This window comes from Cololabis saira, chromosome 16 (genome assembly GCF_033807715.1).
Source record: "Cololabis saira isolate AMF1-May2022 chromosome 16, fColSai1.1, whole genome shotgun sequence".
Taxonomy (NCBI): domain Eukaryota; kingdom Metazoa; phylum Chordata; class Actinopteri; order Beloniformes; family Belonidae; genus Cololabis; species Cololabis saira.
In genome coordinates, this window is record NC_084602.1 from 17,942,052 (window position 1) to 17,963,066 (window position 21,015).

General features: G+C 42.5%; 1 protein-coding gene across 2 annotated transcripts; it reads left to right on the top strand.

Moving 5' to 3' along the window:
* Positions 1-1,401: 1,401 nt before the first annotated feature.
* Positions 1,402-16,949, top strand: snx6 (sorting nexin 6). 2 transcript variants are annotated; one of them, XM_061743652.1, is made up of 14 exons: positions 1,402-1,447; positions 1,588-1,638; positions 5,627-5,731; positions 5,813-5,923; positions 6,641-6,762; positions 6,848-6,971; positions 9,477-9,572; positions 9,654-9,759; positions 12,224-12,299; positions 12,821-12,860; positions 12,947-13,033; positions 13,117-13,276; positions 13,823-13,908; positions 15,452-16,949. In XM_061743652.1, the coding sequence occupies exons 1-14, from the start codon at positions 1,442-1,444 to the stop codon at positions 15,503-15,505; spliced, it is 1,224 nt and encodes a 407-aa protein (XP_061599636.1). In that variant the 5' UTR covers positions 1,402-1,441; the 3' UTR covers positions 15,506-16,949. The 2 variants fall into 2 exon arrangements, with proteins under 2 accessions (XP_061599636.1, XP_061599637.1); XM_061743653.1 differs by having other exon boundaries at positions 1,434-1,447; positions 1,591-1,638.
* Positions 16,950-21,015: the final 4,066 nt, after the last annotated feature.

The window sequence follows — 21,015 nt, forward strand, 5'->3', positions numbered from 1 at the left end:
TAAGGTGGAAAAGTTACGTAGTGTCGCTTTAAAACAAGACTCATCATTGGAAAAAACTACAATTTTCACCTGTTTCAAGTAGATTTTCACTTGAAATAAGTAGAAACATCTGCCAGTGGAACAAACATTCTTTGCTTGTAATGAGAAGATAAATCTTGTCCCACTGGCAGATTTTCCTATTATTCAAGTGAAAGTAAAAGCGAAAGTGAAAGCAGTAAAACCACATTCATTGATGAAATGACATAAGGGATAGAAAGGGGGGATGGCAGTTTTACAGGGGGGATGATTTTGACAGTTTTTATTTCAGGGGGGGGGGGGGGGGGGGGGATTTTGACAGTTTTTATTTCAGGGGGGGGGTGATTTTGACTATTTTATTTCAGGGGGGGATGATTTTGACTGTTTTTATTTCAGGGGGGGGTGATTTTGACTGTTTTTATTTCAGGGTGGGATGATTTTGACTGTTTTTATTTCAGGGGGGGATGATTTTGACTGTTTTTATTTCAGGGGGGGATGATTTTGACTGTTTTTATTTCAGGGTGGGATGATTTTGGCTGTTTTTACTTCAGGGGGGATGATTTTGACTGTTTTTATTTCAGGGTGGGATGATTTTGACTGTTTTTATTTCAGGGGGGGATGATTTTGACTGTTTTTATTTCAGGGGGGGGATGATTTTGACTGTTTTTATTTCAGGGGGGGATGATTTTGACTGTTTTTATTTCAGGGGGGGGATGATTTTGACTGTTTTTATTTCAGGGTGGGATGATTTTGACCGTTTTTAGTTAGTTAGTTAGTTAGTTAGTTAGTTAGTTAGTTAGTTAGTTAGTTAGTTAGTTAGTTAGTTAATATTTATTTCGGTCAATCACAAACAAAAATCAACAAACAAGGTAACACAGGTTTTCTCTGGTCAACATTGTGATTATTTGACCGAAAAGGTCTTGGCTTGAAGCATAAAGCTTATCTTGCCCACCTTTTAACTGAATAGAATATACAAAAAGAACAAAATGAAGTATCATAAGTCTACACAAAATAATAATAATAGTAATAATAATAATAATAATAATAATAATAATAATAATAATAATGATGATGATGATGATGATGATGATGATGATGATGATGATGATGATGATAATAATAATAATAATAGTAATAATAGTAATAATAGCAATAATAGCAATAATAATGATAATTTCAGGGGGGGGTGATTTTGACTGTTTTTATTTCAGGGGGGATGATTTTTTGACTGTTTTTATTTCAGGGGGGGATGATTTTGACTGTTTTTATTTCAAGGGGGTTGCCATCCCCCCTCATCCCCCCTCAACTCCAGTGTATTTATGTCTATGGTTCCCCGGTGATGAATCCGGGCTTTTGTTCGGCCCGCAGCGCTTGTTTCTGTCACGGGACCTGGCAACACGGTACTTCCTGTCCCAGCGCCGCAGCCATGATGGTGGGTCTGCTCTCTCTGCTCTCTCCGCTCCGTCCTCCTCCCCGCTGCTCTCCCGGCCCGGCCCGGTCCCAGCCCGGCCCGGGCCCGGTCCGGGGGACCCGGTTCCGACCAACTAACGCGTTTGTGTGTGTGTCTCCCAGCAGGAAGGGCTGGACGATGGACCCGACTTCCTCTCCGAGGAGGACCGGGGGGTGAGTCCCGTAGCTAGGGCTAACGGACCTCCGGCGGTCCCGCTTCGGCTTACTTAGGGGGTTAACGGCTCGACCCAAGACCCGGTTCGGTCCGGTCCGCAGGCCGTATTAGTCCCCACCCCCCCGGGCCGGGCCGGTACCGGTACCGGCGGGTTCAGGCCGTTACCGAGCCGTTACTGTTACTGTCACGTGATGACACTTAATCCCAGGTCCAGATCTGACTCCAGGGGGAGAAATGTTCTGGTACCGTGTCTGTACCTGGGCCAGGTACCGGGCCCGGTACAGGAACATGAGCTGGTTCTGGTGTAAACATCATCTGAATTAATAACAATCACAATGAGCTGGAGTTAACTCTCATTCATATGGACCTCTCTCCTCCAGGGCTGTGAATAAAGGGTGTGTTCAGTGGAAAAATTAGATGATTGAGGTGTTTTGATTAATTCAGTTTTATTTATATAGCGTCTATTACAACAGAGGTCTCTAGGATCTTTCCAGAGACCCACAACAATGGCAGGTAAAATCTCCCCTAGTGGGAGAAACACCTTAAAGGGGACCTATTATGGCATCTAATCCCTATTTTAAACAGGCCTTGAATGTCTTAAAAACAAGCTTTTGATTGTTTTTGCTAAATAAATTAGAATTTCAGCCTCTAGACCATGGCTGCGTCCGAAATCACATACTTCCATCCTAATGAGTATGCAAAATGAGTATGTGGGATTTTTAGTCCATCCGAAACATTAGTACGTACTCAATAGTATGATCTATCCATACTCATTCTGGAGTATTAGTGTAATGTATTAGTGTGGATTGATTGGCTGCTAAGGGATTCGTATATGTCATAAGTATAATATTAATATTATAATATTTGTATTTAATAATATTATATAATGTCATCTTGTTTGGGCCAGAATAAACGGGAAAGAGCGGAACGCTGCTACTGCTGCTGTGACACGTTACCATGGTAACAACCCCCTCCCTACGGCAGGTCACGTGTGCGCTCTTAGTAGTACGTCCGAATTAATGCACACTACTGATATTTACTCAAAAGTGTGCCAAATTTAAGTATACTTTTTAGTATATACTTTTTAGTATGGCATTTCGGACGCACCGCATGTCTTTATCATCCCAGTTTCTAACCTCCTTCTTTATGCGGGATTCTGAGTGGGCGGGGAGGCTATGATAATGAGGCACTGTGCTGATTGGCTGCCTGAATGACGCGATACACCGCTACGAAATTATGGCAGAAGCGCCGGCCGGCGGAGTTACCGTGTCCTAACACCATGTCATAATTGCATGCGATGCAAGCGAGCGTCAACGAGAAAATCAATTCCATTGCTTTATTTTCTATTGGACTGTCCTAACTGGCCGCAGCGACTTGGCACACCGTTTTGAGCTGGCCGTTTCCTGCCGCTCGCGTTGAAAGCCGGTTGAAAGCGCTGTAGGAAACAGTCATGGATGAGGAACGGCTGATCCAGTTAGTTGAAATGAGGAGTTATCTCTATGATTCCTCCTCATTTCACTACAAAAACCTCAATAAAGTGGCAGCTGCTGGAGGGAGATGGACAGAGAGCGTCCGGTGTCACGCAGTGCGAAGCGATAGTTGGACGCTTGCATGCAGTTACACGGTTTTATAGTTGTGGGTGTGGTTTGCATTTTGGTTACATAACGAAAATGCGCAAATCTGAACGGCTCGTAGATCCACATCACACTGGATGGCTCATCCGGGCGGCTGTACAGACCCTGCAGAATTTGGTTGCTTTCCTCCTTCTCTGAGTTGGCAGGCTGAGGGGAGACCACTTTATATATGTTAAAGCAAGAGAAAACGTGTTTTTCATAATAGGTCCCCTTTAAGCCAAACAGTGGCAAAAAAAACTCCCCTTTAGGGGGGAAGAGACCTGGACCAGGACCTGGATCATAGGGGGGGGACCCTCCTGCCGGAGGCCAGCTGGGCATAGCAGGAAAAGAGAGAACAGACTTCTTCGGATGAGATTGAAGAAGTGTGATGAAGGCTGTGGGTCCAGGACGGGTGACGTCTGGCCGAAGAGGATTCAGTAAATCACAAAGTCGACCAAGGAGATAAACAACACAGATCCACATGCTTAACAGGATTACTGATTGATGCTGCCGGTTCTCGTTTTAAGGCCTCATCTCAGGACTGGATGGATGTGCTTATAGGGAGATTAAAAGTTGTAAACAGTTTTTCTAGATGCTGTGCGATCTGTCAATAATCTGATCGCCCGTAGCAGTGGACCCCCCTCTTTTGGCCCATTTATAAATCATATATGACACTTAAAAAAATTCAGGGTTCAAGAACATTGGTCAATGTCCTTAAATGCAATAGAGCAAATAAATAAATAAAACCTGTATATGGAGCCATACCTGCTTTGCTTACTGTTAGACTTGATCCATTTTTTATTGAGTCAGATCCCTTAATTTAGAATATCCTATTTACAATAAATGTAAGTTTCTTAGGCCGTTCTCTCATCGGTGACACAGTAGGGTGACGTGCTGACATATTAGGGCTGGGATGATGCACTTATCTCCGCACACAATAATATCACTCTTCTTGAGTGTCGATTCCACTGTGGAAGAAGATCCCTGGTTTAAACCTTCATGCTGGTGTCAACAGGAACTCAGAAGTGAAACACTTTGATACCAACAGTTTTTTAAGATTGGTTAATATGAACAAAATCAGATTAAATCTGTGGCAGTTTACAGGAGAATGGAAATGATTCTACGCACTTGGAAAAATGAGTTGTCACTTCCAGGAAAGATGATGTTTCTATGGTGACATTAAACGAAAGTGGTCCTGCAAATCACATCTCAGGTGTCTTCAGTCAGTCATTCTGACTATTTAAAGGGTTAAGTGTGTCTCTGCTGTTTGGTATCATGGCATCCACCACACTGAACATGGACCAGAGACAGTGAAGGAGACGGTTGTCTGAAGACATCAGGAGGAACATTCCAGACCACCAAAGGGGAAGACTAGAAGACCGTCTCCAAGCAGCTGGACATTTCATTCAGAGGTGGAATCTCTCAGGACTGAGGACGACCTCCCTGGATGTGGACACAAGAGGACAACTGATGAGTTTTGAACAGACGGATATTACAAATGGAAACCAAAGAAACGAAACAACTTCCAAATAGATTCAAGGTGAAGTCCAAGGTCCAGGTCCATCAGTGTTTGATCACAGCATCCATCACTGTTTGGACCAAAGTGGAGGACAGAGGAGGACTCCACTGTTGGAAGAACATCAGAAACAACTTATTGGTAAACCACAAAGCTTCTGGGAGAACGTCCTTCGGACAGATGAGACACAACTGGAGCTTTCTGACAAGTCAGTCAGTAGGACAGTTTGTGTTTACAAAGTTATTTGACTTCTCACAGTTAAAGTGCACTAATTGTTTGGGTTGGGACAAAATATTAATATTATCGTATATTTTGTTCTTTCTTCTATGCAAGAATCAATTCCTGGGCCTGAATCTAGATATCTAACTGCTTAATGTAGCACTTGATCCTTTTTACTTTTTCTTGGGCCCATTTCTATAGTTTTTCTTCTTCTTTTGATTGGTTGAGATGTCTGACTCTGCCTAGTTGGACATGCCCGAAACACCTCCTTAGAGAGGCATCCTAAGCGGATGCATGAACCACCTTTCCTGGCTCCTCTGGAGGAGACGGAGAGACTTATGATTGAAGAGAAAAGGAGAGAATTGCCGAACGAGAGAAGATAGGAAAACTCATCAAAAACAAGTTACATTTGGCACTTAGATGTTGAGTAATTCTGATTTGATGAAGTCAGATTTTCTGACTTTTTCTTCTAGACGTTTTACCCCACAAGTTTTTGTATCTTAAATGTCCCCGATAGGCTGTCATTTGTGAGGAAGAGGTGTCATCCTAAATGATGTTGGTTTACTACAGAATACTGTAAAACCTTTTTTCTTTGGCTGCTCTGTTCTGAGATACCTGCTGTCCGACGTCTTTCTGCAGACACAGGCGGTGAACGTGGATCTGGAGATGGACGCTACGCTACAAGTAGACATCTCTGACGCCCTGAGTGAGAGGGACAAGGTCAAGTTCACCGTCCACACTAAGGTAAGGCTCGCCTCCCCTCGCCAGAGCATTCAGACCGGTCCCCTGGACACGTCTGTGACGATCCACTTCCTGTCTCCACAGAGCACGCTCCCAAACTTCAAACAGAACGAGTTCTCCGTGGTCCGACAGCATGAAGAGTTCATCTGGCTGCACGACTCGTTCGTCGAAAACGAAGACTATGCAGGATACATTGTAAGAAGCACGAACATTCGGACAGGAGCCACTTGAACATGTTCTTATTTTCCTCTCCTCTCACCTGAACCACGCTCTATAAAGTTGGCTTATTTTGATTTTACAGATGCAATCTGAGAGACATCCAGCTGATATGGTTTTCTTGCTTTATAACAAACATATTCATGTAGTTTTGGTGCCAGAGTGTGTTATCTGGTTCAGATTAGGTAGTAAAGAGGAACGTGCAACTGTTGCATTTCCTGTTGCATTTCCTCTTTTGTTAGTTCATATATATTAGATTCACAACAACTTTTGTTAAAACACAGCTGAAGATTTTTCATAACAACACCATGTGTGTGTATTCTAATTCTGCTCTTTAGATTCACTGAACTTTTTAAAATGTTTTTAAATATCAACGCCTCAGCTGTAGAGACACTCCTCGGACTTAGTGCCACGTCAAGACATTTAAAGTTGAATTTGGGGTCTGATGAATTAAACTGTCTGGAAGAATTCAGTCCGAGTCGTATAAGTGCTGAAATACAACGCAGATAAGGTTCTTGACCGATCAAAAGTCTGTTCTGTCTGTGAACAGTTTTATAGCTTGCGTACTCTCTGCACAGCAGTTTCTCCAACTGTTGTTACAGTGGTGTACAGAAAATGAACCAACAACCGGTAACATCAATAGTGCAGATTTACAGGTCCTTGTTCAGCAGCCTCAATGCTGGTGTATCTGTGCAGATCCCTCCAGCCCCTCCCAGACCTGACTTTGATGCATCCAGAGAGAAGCTGCAGAAGCTGGGGGAAGGAGAAGGATCCATGACCAAGGAGGAGTTCACCAAGATGAAGCAGGAACTGGAGGCGTGAGTTGCCAACAAGTTCTTTAAGTCTGTCCTCCCTCAGCTGCTTCATCATCTTCACCACTGACTGCACTGTGTTGTCCTGCAGAGAGTACCTGGCCATCTTCAAGAAGACCGTTGCCATGCACGAGGTCTTCCTGTGCCGCGTGGCTGCTCATCCCGTCCTTAGGAAAGACCTCAACTTCCACGTTTTCCTGGAGTACAACCAGGATGTGAGTGTCAAATCTGGTCTGTTTAAACGTCTTCAGCAGGGGGAGGGGAAGGAAGGTGGCATCACATTCTTTTATTTAGTTATTTATTATTTTTGTTTAGTAGAAAGACACAAAGCTGGTAACACACATGCAGAAATACGATATTCAGATCGATAAAAGGCTTCACTTTTAATCAGGGTGTTCATAGATGAACACATGACGAACACAATAATAGGAATGAGTTTTGTAGATTACCCATCAGGGTGATGTTGACATGTTTCATCCTTGACCAAAACTTGAGAATTACCAACAAAGTCGGCCTTCAGACGCAAACTTCATTGCACAATTCTTTTTTTTTTTTTTAACATATTTTTATTGAACATGTTTCCAAGATTTAACATACAAACAGATGAATTTATAACGTAGCCAATAATAATACCAGCAGAAATGATCTTAATAACAAAATAGAAATATAGTAAATACATAAAATAAAGCAAATTAAGAAAAAATATATAAAAATAAAATACAATTAAATCAATTAAAATAAAATACAAAGAAATGAAATAAAAGAGGAGGCACTGTCCATACAGTCCAAGAGGGGATCCAGGTACGGTAGAATGGAAATGGTTTGTCCTTTAATGCCCTGAAAAAAGCATAGAAAGGTTGGTGTTCATAACAGTCTGCTGCCACTGACAGAGTTGGGGCTTTGTCAGTGATCCATAAACCGAGGATACATTTCTGGGCACACTGTAGTAAGATGGTCAGCAGTTCTTTGTTCTGAAAGTCTTGTGGTGTTTCATCCTATAGCCCCAAAAGAGAGGTCCCTGCACTGGGATAAAGCTGACCCTTAAAGGTCACGTTCAGCTGTTTGATGATTAAAGCCCAAACTGCTGAATCAGAGGGCCGCTCCATCAGCAGTGACAGAAAGAACCAACAGCACTGCATGTAAGACATTGCTGTGACAATGATGGGTTTGTGCCTGGTTTCAGGAGAAACAAAACGTCTGTGGATAATCTTGAATTGTCTCTCCCAGCCCGAATTAGAGGCCAACACTTGAGAAGGTTTTAAAGAGCATCCCAGCCATCAGGATCAATAGTGACTACCTCTGATCTCCACCTACATTTGACTTTGACAGAACTGTCCGATCCAAGTCTTGAGAGGGTTTTATTAAACTGTTCAGGTGGAGAGCTATCCACTTACATGGTGAAGTGGCTAAGCCTCTATAGAACACCCTTCAGTTGCTTGTCAATATTTCAGAAACTCTTTCATCGTGATGCCATGTCTGTTTTTCATATGCTGGAATGTAAGAATAGAGGCTTGCTAAAGAAAAAGCTTTTAATCCCCTTTTGGTACCAGTCTACTAAACCCGAGTAGAGTTCTGGGGGAAGTCAGGGTTTTCATGAATGAGCGTTGGCCAGGAAAATGAGCTATGAAATCCCTCTAACCTTCTGACTTTACGCCAAACCCTTAACATATTTGACAAAGTCATGTAATCCTTCACCAGTAAAGCAGCTCTACTCGGGGAGATGTATCCCGAATTATGCAGTGGGATCCCACGAGGGGGGCAGATTCACACCTGATCTGGTTGTGAAATGTCAGCTGCGTACAGTGAAAGTTTGTACTGGCGATTATTAAGCCAGGTTCTTTTGGTACCAGCCTCTTGCCTGACAGCTGCAGCGAGGGGCTCCATAGCTACTGCAAGTCTTGTCTGGTCCCTCGTTCAGTACTGAAGTTATCAGTCTTAGTCCATTAGTGATGACGGCAGAGAGGTGACGTGTACAGAATGTGTGTCCACTTGATGAAGGTGCTCCTCTGCATCCAGGGAGCTTGAGAGTTGAACTGAGGTTCTGGGTCGCATTAAGCAGATGTCTGACATTGTGAACTGAATATCTCCCATGCATGAAGCCGGTCTGATCAGGGCTGATAATATTAGTGAGACGTTTTCCTAATGTTGAAGCTAGCGCTCTTACAAGAAGCTTTAAATCTACGTTTAACACATAAATGGGTCTATGTGAAGCTTCTGGAAGTTTTCCTTTCTTCATCACCAGAGATATTAGATTCCATTAAGGGGGGAGGGAGGGCTCCAGCATGAAATGAATGATGAAGCATCTCAGAAAAGGGATTGACTAAAACAGAAGAAACCTCTAACTAAATTCAGCGCTAGCGCCACCTGGGCCCAGTGCCTCGTTGTGAGGGAGTGACTGGATACATGTCCCCCAGAGTTACAGTTCAGATCATTCCTCTCCCTACTTGCATGTAATCTTTGGTGAATCCAGTCCGTCTTGTTGTGGAATGATTTAAATGTATCTTTGATTGTCCTGTTGTCATAACGATGGGTATTAGTAGGTCCTTGGACAGTTCAATTCAATTTTATTTATATAGCGTCTATTACAACAGAAGTTGTCTCTAGAACATGAGGTGTTCTGAGCAGAAAGCCTGTTATGTAGTAGATTGGCTAGGTACAGTAATGATTAGATTTTTAGCCTGTACAGTCTCTGATCTCAGGTGTTTTTTTCTGTCCGACAGCTTAGTGTACGAGGAAAGAACAAGAAGGAGAAACTTGAGGACTTCTTTAAAAACGTGGTGAAGTCCGCAGATGGCGTCCTGGTGGCCGGAGTCAAGGTGAAGACATGAAAACCAGACTAATTTTTTTCTTTAGCTGTTATCTGTATTAACGTTGGCTGTTTTCTGTCTGTGTTCCAGGATGTGGATGATTTCTTCGAGCACGAGAAGACATTCCTGTTAGAATATCACAACAGAGTCAAAGACGCCTCGGCCAAATGTGACAGAATGATCCGCTCACACAAAAGTAAGAATCAGCCACTCAAAACCTGGACTTGTGTGATTCTTAAAGATGTGAAGCCACTTGGGAATCTGTGTCCCCATGTAAATGTGGAAAAACTGCAAACAAGAAAAGTAGCAACAGTTGAGTGCGGTTACACCAGGGGTTCATGACTCTGCATGAGCCTGCGTGTCTACTGATGCTCAGAACCATCCCTGCTGTAAGATTTAACATCAAACCTGAGGTGACTGAGACAGAAATGTGGAAATAAAAAGGTGGGAATACTTTACCAATCCGAAAGGTACTGGGAAGTCTCCGAAGTGCTTCCTCTTAACATTTCTCCTCTACATCTCAGTTTAGTTCCCGTTTCCTGCAGGGAGATGGAGAGGACTGAGAAAAAGACCTCTGAAGGACCCTGCGTCCTAAAGAAGGTTCCTGTGGTCCAAATGCAGTTATCAATACAGTAAATAAGTTGTAATAATCACTTCTTTAGGCAGATGACAAGCGGGAGGCCCTGCCCACACTTAAATACGGCTGTCATCACGGTCATCCTTTGGTTTTTACTCTCCTGACCCGCTAGGAACACCGAGTCAGGCTTGCTAGATGCTGCTAGCTAGCTGTGATTTCCCAAAACCCCACAGAAAATCAGTTCTAGTTCACCTGCTGTTGTTGGTCGCTGCTGCTCAGCTGGCGTGTCTGCCCTCGGAGAGCTAGTGTCAGATTTTCTTTATTTAGAGCACTAAGCTAAAGAAAATGTAGCAGAATTCCTCTGTCCGTCCCTGTCTTCTGGGATGCGGCTTCTCGCGCCGTGATAAAGACCAGCACGGAGCGTGCCACGTCTGTTTAGGAATTGTCCACGCCAGGAGAGCGTGGACGGAGCCTGAGGTGTGAGTTTAGTCCTGGGCTTTGGTGCTTAACCCTGGAAAGGGGAGGCAAGTTTGTGGAGAAGCTGCTGGGACAACATGTTGTGTGGTCTGTTCTGACCCCCTGCTCTCCATCCAAGTCTGACGGTGAGAGGCTTTCAGTTAAAGTCCCAGCATGCAGCTGGATCATGGATTATGTGGAGGGGCTAGGGCAGGGGTCGGCAACCCAAAATGTTGAAATAGCCATATTGGACCAAAAACACAAAAAACAAATATGTCTGGAGCCACAAAAAATGAAGTCTTGTATAAGCCTTAGAATAAAGGCAACACATGCTGCATGTATCTACTGTATATTAGTTATAACTGGGGGAATTATTATGCACTTTGAGAAAAAAGTCAAAATTTCGAGAAAAAAGTCGAAATGTCAAGATTAATGTTGAAGTACAATCTTGAGAAAAAAGTCGAAATGTTGGGAAAAAAGTCAAAATGTCGAGAAAAAAGTCGAAATGTCGAGAGAGAAGTCGAAATTCAGAGAAATAAGTCGAAATGTTGAGATTAATGTTGAAGTATAATCTCTAGAAAAAAAGTTGAAATGTCGAGAAAAAAGTCAAAATTTTGAGAAAAAAGTCGAAATATTGAGGAAAAAAGTCAAAATTTTCGAGAAAAAAGTTCAAATGTCAAGATTAAAAAGGAAAGGAAAAAGGAAGAAAAAAAAAGAAGAAAGAAAAGAGAATAAAAGGGAAAAAAATAGAAAAAAAGGAAAAAAAAACGTCAAACATTTTTGAAAAAGCTCCAGGAGCCACTAGGGCGGCGCTAAGGAGCCTGTGGGTTGCCGACCCCTGGGCTAGGGTGTGTCCAGTCTCCAGGGTGGTGTGTAGCCACAGCTCCACCTGGATGCTCAGCAGGAGGAACAGCTGAGTTCAACCTGGGTGATGTATCATTGGGTTGTTGTCTGTGCTACCACCGTGGCGTCGGTAGATCAGGAAAGACTCATCCTTCCAGGTTTAGTTCCAAGAGCCCACCTCTGTGAAGAACCACTGGCCCATGTAGCCAGATCAGGGTTGCCGGTTTACATCCCCAGTGGGTGGTGTTTGTGGCCCTCTCACTTGGCAGGGGAAGGGTGTCGCGGTGGCGGTTCAGAGGATGGTCAGTTTGGGAACTCACTCCAAGCTGTACAGGCAAAGTTTGAACTTGAGAAAAAACGGACCCCCTTGTTTTTTTTTTTCCTTTTATCAACTTGTTTTCAACGGTTAATCACTGAAACAATCCAAAGGAATTCTGCACATCTTGCCTCGTGTCTTTAATTAGGGATGAAGTCTAAAAGTCTGTGTGAACGTCTAATATCTTAGACACAGCCCCCGCTGAACTGAATTCTATATAATTATGTTTGATTGTTGTCTCTTGTCTCCATACACCCTGAGGAAGGCGTAAGCCGACACGCGTTGGTGTTTTTTAGAATGTAACCCAGTCCAAATAAAGGTTTTTTAACTTTTTTCAAGCCACCAGAGTGCCTGCATTTTTTCTTTTGAGTCTAATATCTTTATTTGAATGATTTTTGATTGATGCAGAAATGGGTTCAGAGACAGTCTGTTCTTTGACCACCTGACCGAGATGTCTCTTGTGTTCAGATGCTGCTGACGACATGAACAGAATCGCCTCGTCTCTGTACTCGTTAGGAACGCAGGACTCCACAGACCTCTGCAAGTACGAGCTAACACACTTCACTAAACACAAAACCGCAGCACTGTTGAATACTCTGTCGTGGCTTTGGTTGGCTGGTGTCTGGTCCCGGGTAGGAAGTTCTGACCCGACAGTTTTCTCTTCAGGCATCCCAGATTAGTGTTGTTTCCTGGTTTATTTAGTCTCCACTAATAATGAAGTGTTTCCTCTGTTTAAGGAAACAGTGTTTTTCTTTTAATATTATGTTAATGTTGATTATAATGGATGATATTTGGATTTCAAACTTTAATAAGTCATTAAAGAGTTGACGGAAACTTTCAGTAACAGTTAAAATGTGAAAAATGAAAGAGAATCGAACGGTTACATCTTTTTGAAATAAATACTGCTTTTTTTCATCATAATCATCAATCAACATGTCTTACACTGTTTGAAATGTGAAAATGATCTGTGCTTAGTCCCCCGTGAAACCCATCTGGATTCTGACCTGAACATGCCGCCGTTCCTCTTTACTGATCCGGTTCCCGTTCTCTTTTTTTTTTTCTAAGGTTTTCCTTGAAGGTGTCGGAGCTGTTCGAGAAGACCAGGGTAGGTATCTTCAGATGTTCAGCTGGCAGCCTGTGTTTTTGTTCTCATTCGCTCACCATTTCTGTTTCTTTACTGTCGCCTTAAAGAAAATAGAAGCTCGAGTTGCAGCGGATGAAGATTTGAAGTTGGCCGACTTGCTTAAATATTATCTGAGAGAGTCGCAGGCTGCAAAGGTGCGAGAGCTCACTGACAGGTAGAGGCTGGAGTTACAGGAAGGCCTTGGAGAAATGACTCGTATCTCTGTGGTTTTTGGCAGGACCTGCTGTACCGGAGGAGCCGGGCTCTGGTGGACTACGAAAATGCTAACAAAGCTCTGGATAAAGCCAGAGCTAAAAACCGGGATGTTCTGCAGGCCGAGACCAGCCAACAACTCTGCTGCCACAAGTTTGAGAAGATCTCAGAGTCTGCCAAGCAAGGTCAGCCTCTCCGCGTCTTTGAACCACACGTTTGGTTTTATTTGGGCTTAAAGTTTCTACTGGTGTGACATCAGAGACCCAGATCATAATGATTAAAAGACTGTGGCGGAGCACATAAAACAGAACAAGCAGCCATTTGCAGCATTCCTATAACAAGATGCCATCATCTGAGAGATGAGACTCCACAGATGCTAACGGTGCACAGATCCCTGTGAGCCAGTGCTCATGTTTCAGCCAAGTGTAAAACAATGGTGGCTATATTTACACTTATGTCACTTTGGCCAAATCCAGTTGAGCCTCTCAAAATTAAGGTTCTGTTTCAAATGGCTGCAACACCGACCTGGTTAATGCCTTTATTTTTCACTGCTGTTATCACATTTAGTTGTTTTACTTCAAGTCCATTGTGGTGTTGTATGAAGGTAAAACCAGAGGAGCTCTGTCTCTGTTCCAGTACCTCTGAACTGACTGGAGATCTAGGACATGTTGTGGTGGTTTCCTGCTTCCTGGTTTGGCTGGAAGGACTGATGTCCGTTCTTTTCTTATTAGAGCTCATAGACTTCAAGACAAGAAGAGTGGCGGCGTTCAGGAAGAACCTGGTGGAGCTGGCGGAGCTGGAGCTCAAACATGCCAAGGTAAGATGCAGTCCTGATGACTCCACCGTCACGGCTCGAATGAAAATGTGTCTCCCAGTTTCTTCTATCGTCATCATGAATCTGATGGAAGAGGATTGGTGGGTCTGTGTGCGATTGATGTTGCCATGGCAACTGATGAAGGCAATGATAAGTGCAGGCAGGAGTGTGATTTTTGTAGGAAATGTAAAGTAAATTTATGCAGTGCTTTTAAGTTTAATTAAAAAGACCACCCGTGTCTCTGCCGTGGTTTTAGCTGCAATAGTTTAGTTCTTGGCGCCTGAGTCGATGAATGAGAGAGAACTGTCTGAGCTTCTGCCGTGTATCTACTTAACATGACCAGGTTAAAGTCCAGCCATCATTTAACTCTGACTGAGTGGAGGCGTGTCCGTGGGGCGTCAGGACCGCCATGTTTAGACCTGGTATTAACGTGTCCTGAGTGATCCCATCACAGGTAGATGTTCTGAATCATTTAGGGCCTGTGGCCCCCCCAGATGTGCTGCCTTGAAGTAAGTGTATTATTATTGCAGATGAAGACTGATTCTCTTACAAACACAATTCTGTTTGATGTATTTGTGTTTATAGATAATAAAGGGTTAAAGGGAACACGTTGCATTACGTGTTGGGTTGTTTAAGTGTTCCCTTTATTTGTTTGAGCAGTATGTTGTCAAAGGTATTTGTCATAATGTTGATGGCTTCAGTGATCTTCTTCCTCTCAAAGCACCTGAAAATGGGCCGGCCCACTGGCGCCTCTTTAAGTAATGAACCGGCGAAGTCGGTGTGCATGTCCAACACGGTCTCGGATAAGATATTGGGATGATGCAAATACACGCTTTATCTAGATCGGGGGTCGGCAACCCAAAATGTTGAAAGAGCCATTTGCACTTCGAGAAAAAAGTCGAAATGTCAAGAAAAAAGTCAAAATGTCGAGAAAAAAGTCAAAATGTCAAGGAAAAAAGTAAAAATATCGAGAAAAAAGTCAAAATGTCAAGGAAAAAAGTCAAAATATCGAGAAAAAAGTCAAAATGTCGAGAAAAAAGTCAAAATGTTGAGGAAATAGTCGAAATGTTGAGGAAATAGTCAAAATTTCGTGAAAAAAAGTTGAAATGTTGAGGAAAAAGTCAAAATTTCGAGAAAAAAGTCGAAATGTCGATTAAAAAGGAAAGGGAAAAAAAGAAAAAAAAGAAAAAAAATGAAGAAAAAAAGGAAATAAAAGGTCAAACATTTTTGAAAAAGCTCCAGGGAGCCACTAGGGCGGCGCTAAAGAGCCGCATGCGGCTCTAGAGCCGCGGGTTGCCGACCCCTGATCTAGATATTACCTGGGCGTGGTGATGCACCACGATCATTTATATGTAGCGGAAAGCCTGCATTTAATACTGAGCGAATTTGGGTTGGACTTCTCATGCTCTGAATACAGCAGTTCACACCTGGCATTGATTCCAGTCTAAACTGGTTTGTGAAACAAACGGACCCAGACCGAGGCTTTGGCCCCACCCCCTCTCAACCGGCCCTGTCTCTCTGACCCCGCCCCCTCTCTCACCTGCAGGGAAACCTCCAGCTTCTGCAGAGCTGCTTGGGTGTCCTGAAAGGAAACGCCTAACCGCCACACCCGCCCACAGCCAGCTGGATGTGCTCGTTGTTGGGGCTGAGAAAGTGAGGATGGATGAACAACATGGAGAGCTCTAGACCAGAGAGAGAGAGAAACAACAGAGGGGTTAAAAACGACAGGAAGTCTGTTTTCTTCATCACTAATGGTCTTCATCTTCCTCACTCTTTCTAAGAGCACCCATACTGGTTACAATGGTCTTACTGGTGCAGAATCAGACACGCAGCATTCGTACTGTACTATTCTACCTTTTCTTTCTTTTCCTTCTTGGTGGCGTTCACCGTTATCAGCAGTAATAAAATGTCCCGTCTGTCCTCTTCAGTCTGAATCTCTTTCACCTGTCGTCTGGGTTTATGCAGAGTTTCAGGACGTTCCTACAGGCTGCCTTCGCAGGACCCCCCCCCCCCCCCCCCCCCCCCCAACATCAAGACACGTCTACATGTCCCTCACAAATCTGCCTGAAGCTGCATCGACCACATGAAGACGAGTAGGTTCAGGTTGTTTCTGCTGTTCACCAACAACCTGAACCAGTAACTCCAACGTCTCCACCGTCCAACGCGGAGACACGAGGCTCAGTCAGGAAACCTCAACCCAAACAAAGTGCAGACTGTAAAATCAGAGTTTTAGATTTTTGTCCTTTTTTTTTTTTTTTTTTTTTAAGATTTCTCAGAATTAGGAGAGTTGGATGTGCTCGTAGTCATGTGATCACAAACTGCTATCAGGAGTTTGTCTGGCTGCCAAGTTTCCATTTTTATCACTTCCTGAGGTTTCACATCAAAACTGAACAGTGGGTTCTTTCAGGAACTTTCAGGATTCGGACAAAACAAAACTGCTCTCTGTCTTGGTGTCTGCTGCATCTGTTGTCCGTCCATCCTCATCGTCCTCCTCCTCACAAGTTCTTGATGGCACTCGTACGTGTACGATTCGTTTTCATGTGCAGGCCAGATATCATTAAAGTGTAACTTTAAAAAGTAAATTCAACAAAAAAATAAAAACAAAGCATTGTACATGTTTTTATTAACTAATGAACACTAGTCATCACGTCGCTTCGTTTTCCTCCAGGATCTTTTCCTTTGGTCATTCCAGTCAATGGTGGAGCTTCAGTCTTTTTGCCTTAACGTCAGTTCGCTGCTCCGTTTGATTTATTGTAAAAAAAAATAACAAAAAAAATGAAGTTTTTAAAAAATAAAAAAAATCACCTTTTTTTTTTGTCCCTTTACCTTTTTGTTTTTAACTGCACTGTATATGAATGTTTTTCACTCTTATGTGACCAAAGCTTCCATGACTGACTCGAGATGGATGTGATGAAGCCGTGAAGAAGAGTAAACGATGATGATGATGGTGAAATCCACAACATTTTAGTTTAACTTCAGCAGGTCTGTAATCCATGCTGTCATTCTGAGACTCAATAAAAACTTTCTGGACACTTTTCTTACAATCGTGTGTGTGTGTGTGTGTGTGTGTGTGTGTGTGTGTGTGTGTGTGTGTGTGTGTGTGTGTGTGTGTGTGTGTGTGTGTGTGTGTGTGTGTGTGTGTGTGTGTGTGTGTGTGTGTGTGTGTGTGTGTGTGTGTGTGTGTGTGTGTGTGTGTGTGTGTGTGTGTGTGTGTGTGTGTGTGTATTAGTACGGGAGTAGTCTGGTGTTTGTATGTCTTGTGTGTATCTTTGTGTGTGTGAGTGAGAGAGAGAGAGAGAGAGAGAGAGATATATATATACATTAAAATGTATTTTTGGCACCGTTGGAGAGAGGAGAAGCTTGAGTGAGGTTAGGTAAGGGCGGATGTCTTCGCATACTTCCCTACAGAACAGTTTTGGGACTATTGAAGAAAAAAAATACTCAATTCTGAGAAAAAAAGTTAGAATTCTGACTTCAGTCCCAGAAATCTGCTAACGAGGAACTTGGTGTCACCGCAGGGAGGACTGAAAACGTTGGACGCTGATGATTTCCTCCCAGACAGATGGCTCTCAGACGACCACATGTCGTTAAGGTCAAGTCAAGCTTGCGGTGCAAAGAAGCATGAAAATAAACAGTCCACGATTTAAAATGACATAAAAGAATTTTAAAAAATCAAGTAGTATAAGTATAGAAACAGGTGAGGTGGTGCAAATAAGAGAAGGAGCCAAAGATGGGTGAAACATATTTACTGCTTCGTTTGTGTAAATAAGGCGAATGAATGAATGAACTTGCAAAACGTTGAAAGAGTGTGCGAGTACCGATTATTCATAACCTGAAGTGGCCAGAACCGCTGCCCTTGACCACCACCAGCACGCCAACCACCACCTCAAACAGGGAGGAACATCCTGATGTATTTGTGTTCGGTATATCCATATGCCTCTCTTTTTTTAGTGAAGAGTTTATTTCAGATCCTTTACTTTGAGTCTATATAACAAATATGTGCTTTACTGAAAATCATTGTCTTTGTTTTGTCCTTGTGCATGTTGACAGCAGCGTCATACTGCTGATGGATGATGCAACCCTGGAGAACTGTATCCCCATGGAGACTGAATCGCCCTCCTTGACTTCTGCACAGTTGACTTTTCAAATGAATTTAACTGCTGACATCAGTGTTGCCATTTAACAATTCCTCCTGTGCCAGAGTTGGATGACTAATCAAACTTTACTTCACACTTTTTTATAGTAACAATTAGAATACCTGCCATTTAAGTCCAAAACAATCAGATAAATAAGCATCCGCACTTGTTTTGAAGTAAAAATGAATCGGATTTGGATGAAGTTCTGGCTTTTGTCCAGGATGAAATCATGACACATGGATAGATGTCAGGGTTATCATTGGATACATCTTCTTTCAATTTGGATTTGTTGTGTCACAAGAAACCATAAGACGCATCATTAAGCTGCTTGACCCCCAAGGTGTGGAAATAAGAAGAGCAAAACGCTTGAGGAGACGTCAGTGCAACAGCAGAGGGCCAAATGCACTCTGGCACATGGACGGCTGTGATAAAATCAAAACCTCATGGCATTGACGTTGATGGCTGTATAGATGGCTATAGTCGATATGTGTTATGGACGGAGACTTTCACCACAAACGTGTTGCTGGGTATTTCCTCAGAACAGTCCCTCCCCAGGTGGATGCCCTGAGAGGATTCAGCAGACAGGAGCACAGAGGACAGGGCGAGAGAGAGAAGAGAGAAGTTTCCTAAGAAGAAGCAGGGCTGACCGGCAGACAGAGGGGTGGTGGAGCCCATTCATGAACAGAGAGCACAGTTCTGGGGGATCGTGCTCCCAACATTGCAGGATGAAGGTCACTTTACAGGAGACTTTTTGGACAAAGGTCCCATTCAATTCTGTTTTCTAAATCTTGTTATCGTAAAAATCTTTCGGATCTTTCTTATGTGAGTCCTAAATGTATTAAAGGTCCTGCTACTTTTCATCGACTATAGGTTTCACATTAGTGGAAGTTCCATTTTGCATCATTTTTGAAAAAGGTTAAGATGCTTACAGTTTTTTTCGATTGCTTACACACTAAAATTAAAAGTAGTAGACTATTAGCAAAACCTTACACTCAAGAAGCAAAACATCAGCCCATATTTGCACAACTATAAGCACATTGTCAACCTCACACTTGTTGCAAAACTCTACACACAGTGATTTTCAAAACACTAAACACACTAAACGTACATTAGACACAAAAATCTATCATAAAGTCACTTCTTTGCAATACCAAAGCACTGACTGTCAAATAAGCACACCGTCCAACCAGTTGGTTCAACACAGTCATCAGGTGTGCAAACACTTGTTTGCTTAAATGTAGACACACCAATCAGGTGTATCTACACTATAGAAAGCAGCAGGTGAGCTCATTGGTCTCCAAGCACAAGAGTCAGAGAAAGACTACAGTTTTTCTCGATTGCTTTGACACATTTTGCACATCATGGGTCAACTTTATCTAATGCTCACACCTTCTTTGCACAGCAAGAGTCCTCTCTGGCGAATCGGTTAACTATTTCTCATTGCTTTCACACAATTTTCTTTGACTTTTACTGTAATACACTTTTCAAAACAGTTAACACACTTCTCACAAAGAGACACAAAACATAACTGATTTACCATGGCAACACATTGCAAACACTTTGTAGCAGCCAATTGGAACTGCTCTCTCAATTCTAAAAATTATCAGCACCTGTGTGAACTCTCTTTGCAAAACAAAGCAAGTAGTCCTCAACCTATCAAAGAGGTCAATAGCTTGAAGTTGACACCAAGCATGGATCAGGAGGACGTGGATGAGAACATGTGGATGAGAACATGTGGATGAGAACATGTGGATGAGAACATGTGGCCTGATCGTCAGGCCCGTGTCGACAATGCGTAATTTTCCTGTATTTTAATTTTTTTCATATTTACAGGGTTTCATTTCATTGTGTTTCATTTACAGTACTTTCTTTGACAATTGACCTTTGTTGTACTGCATATTGAACCCTGTCATTTTGATTGCTTACAGTATGTGCATGTGACAAGTACTGCAATAAATATTTTTCTGTCAGAATCTTGACATTTTGTACACAGTAGAACAAATGTAAATCAATGGTGTTGACAGGAACTTCAGCAATACAAAAACAGATCTACAATATTTTACTGTATACACATTTTCTGATTTTACTGTAAATACTCTGTGACAGTATATTTCTAAGTTATATAACTAAGTTAGAGCGCTCAATACAAAACCCAAATTGTAGTATGTTGTCAGTTGTAAAATAGTCAATACTATGAGGGTGTTGAACAAAAGTTGATATTGATAGCTGTGGTTTCAATTTTGTTATCCATCGTTACAGTAAATAAATGAGAAAACTTACATGTTCAATTCAGAAAACATTCTAGGTTTTGATGGAAAAGTTTGGTTTTGATGGATGTGTGACAAGTTTTGAGAAAGTTGTGTCATTCTGCAAACATCATAAAGTGTTTTGGTTATTTCAGCTTCTGTTAAGGGCTTTGTGTGAGCTGTTTTGAAAAAGTAAACTGTGAATGGAAAAATGGGCCAAAACGATCAAGAAAAACTGTATATTTGTACTTTGTTGATAGTAGCCTACTCTAATCATAGGGACGTAGAAGTGCTAAAAGTGTTTTAGGTTTATCACAGCAGAGTGTAACTCGTGCAAACAGAGTATAGTAATGTGAAACGTGTTTGTTTCATATGGTAACAAAGTGTGGTTTTTAAAAAGAAGTGTATAGTTTTTACAAGCGTGTTTAATTTTGCAAAGGATCTGTAGTGTTTTGCTAATTTGGTGTGTTGTTGTGCTAATTGTGTGTAGTGTTTTGAAACCACGGGCCCTGTTTTGAAAATCATGCTTAGGCAATCAAGAAAAACTGTAAGGGGGCAGAGCTTGTGCAGGAGGTTGAGAGTTACCGGTGGACATAGTCGGGCTCACATCCACACAGATAATTTTGTCCTGTTGGGTTCGTGAAGCGGCTGGGATGAGAAACAGCACCTCCAAATCAAGATGCTGGAGATCTTTTGTCTGGGGTCTCCAGCATCGTCTTTCTCACGGC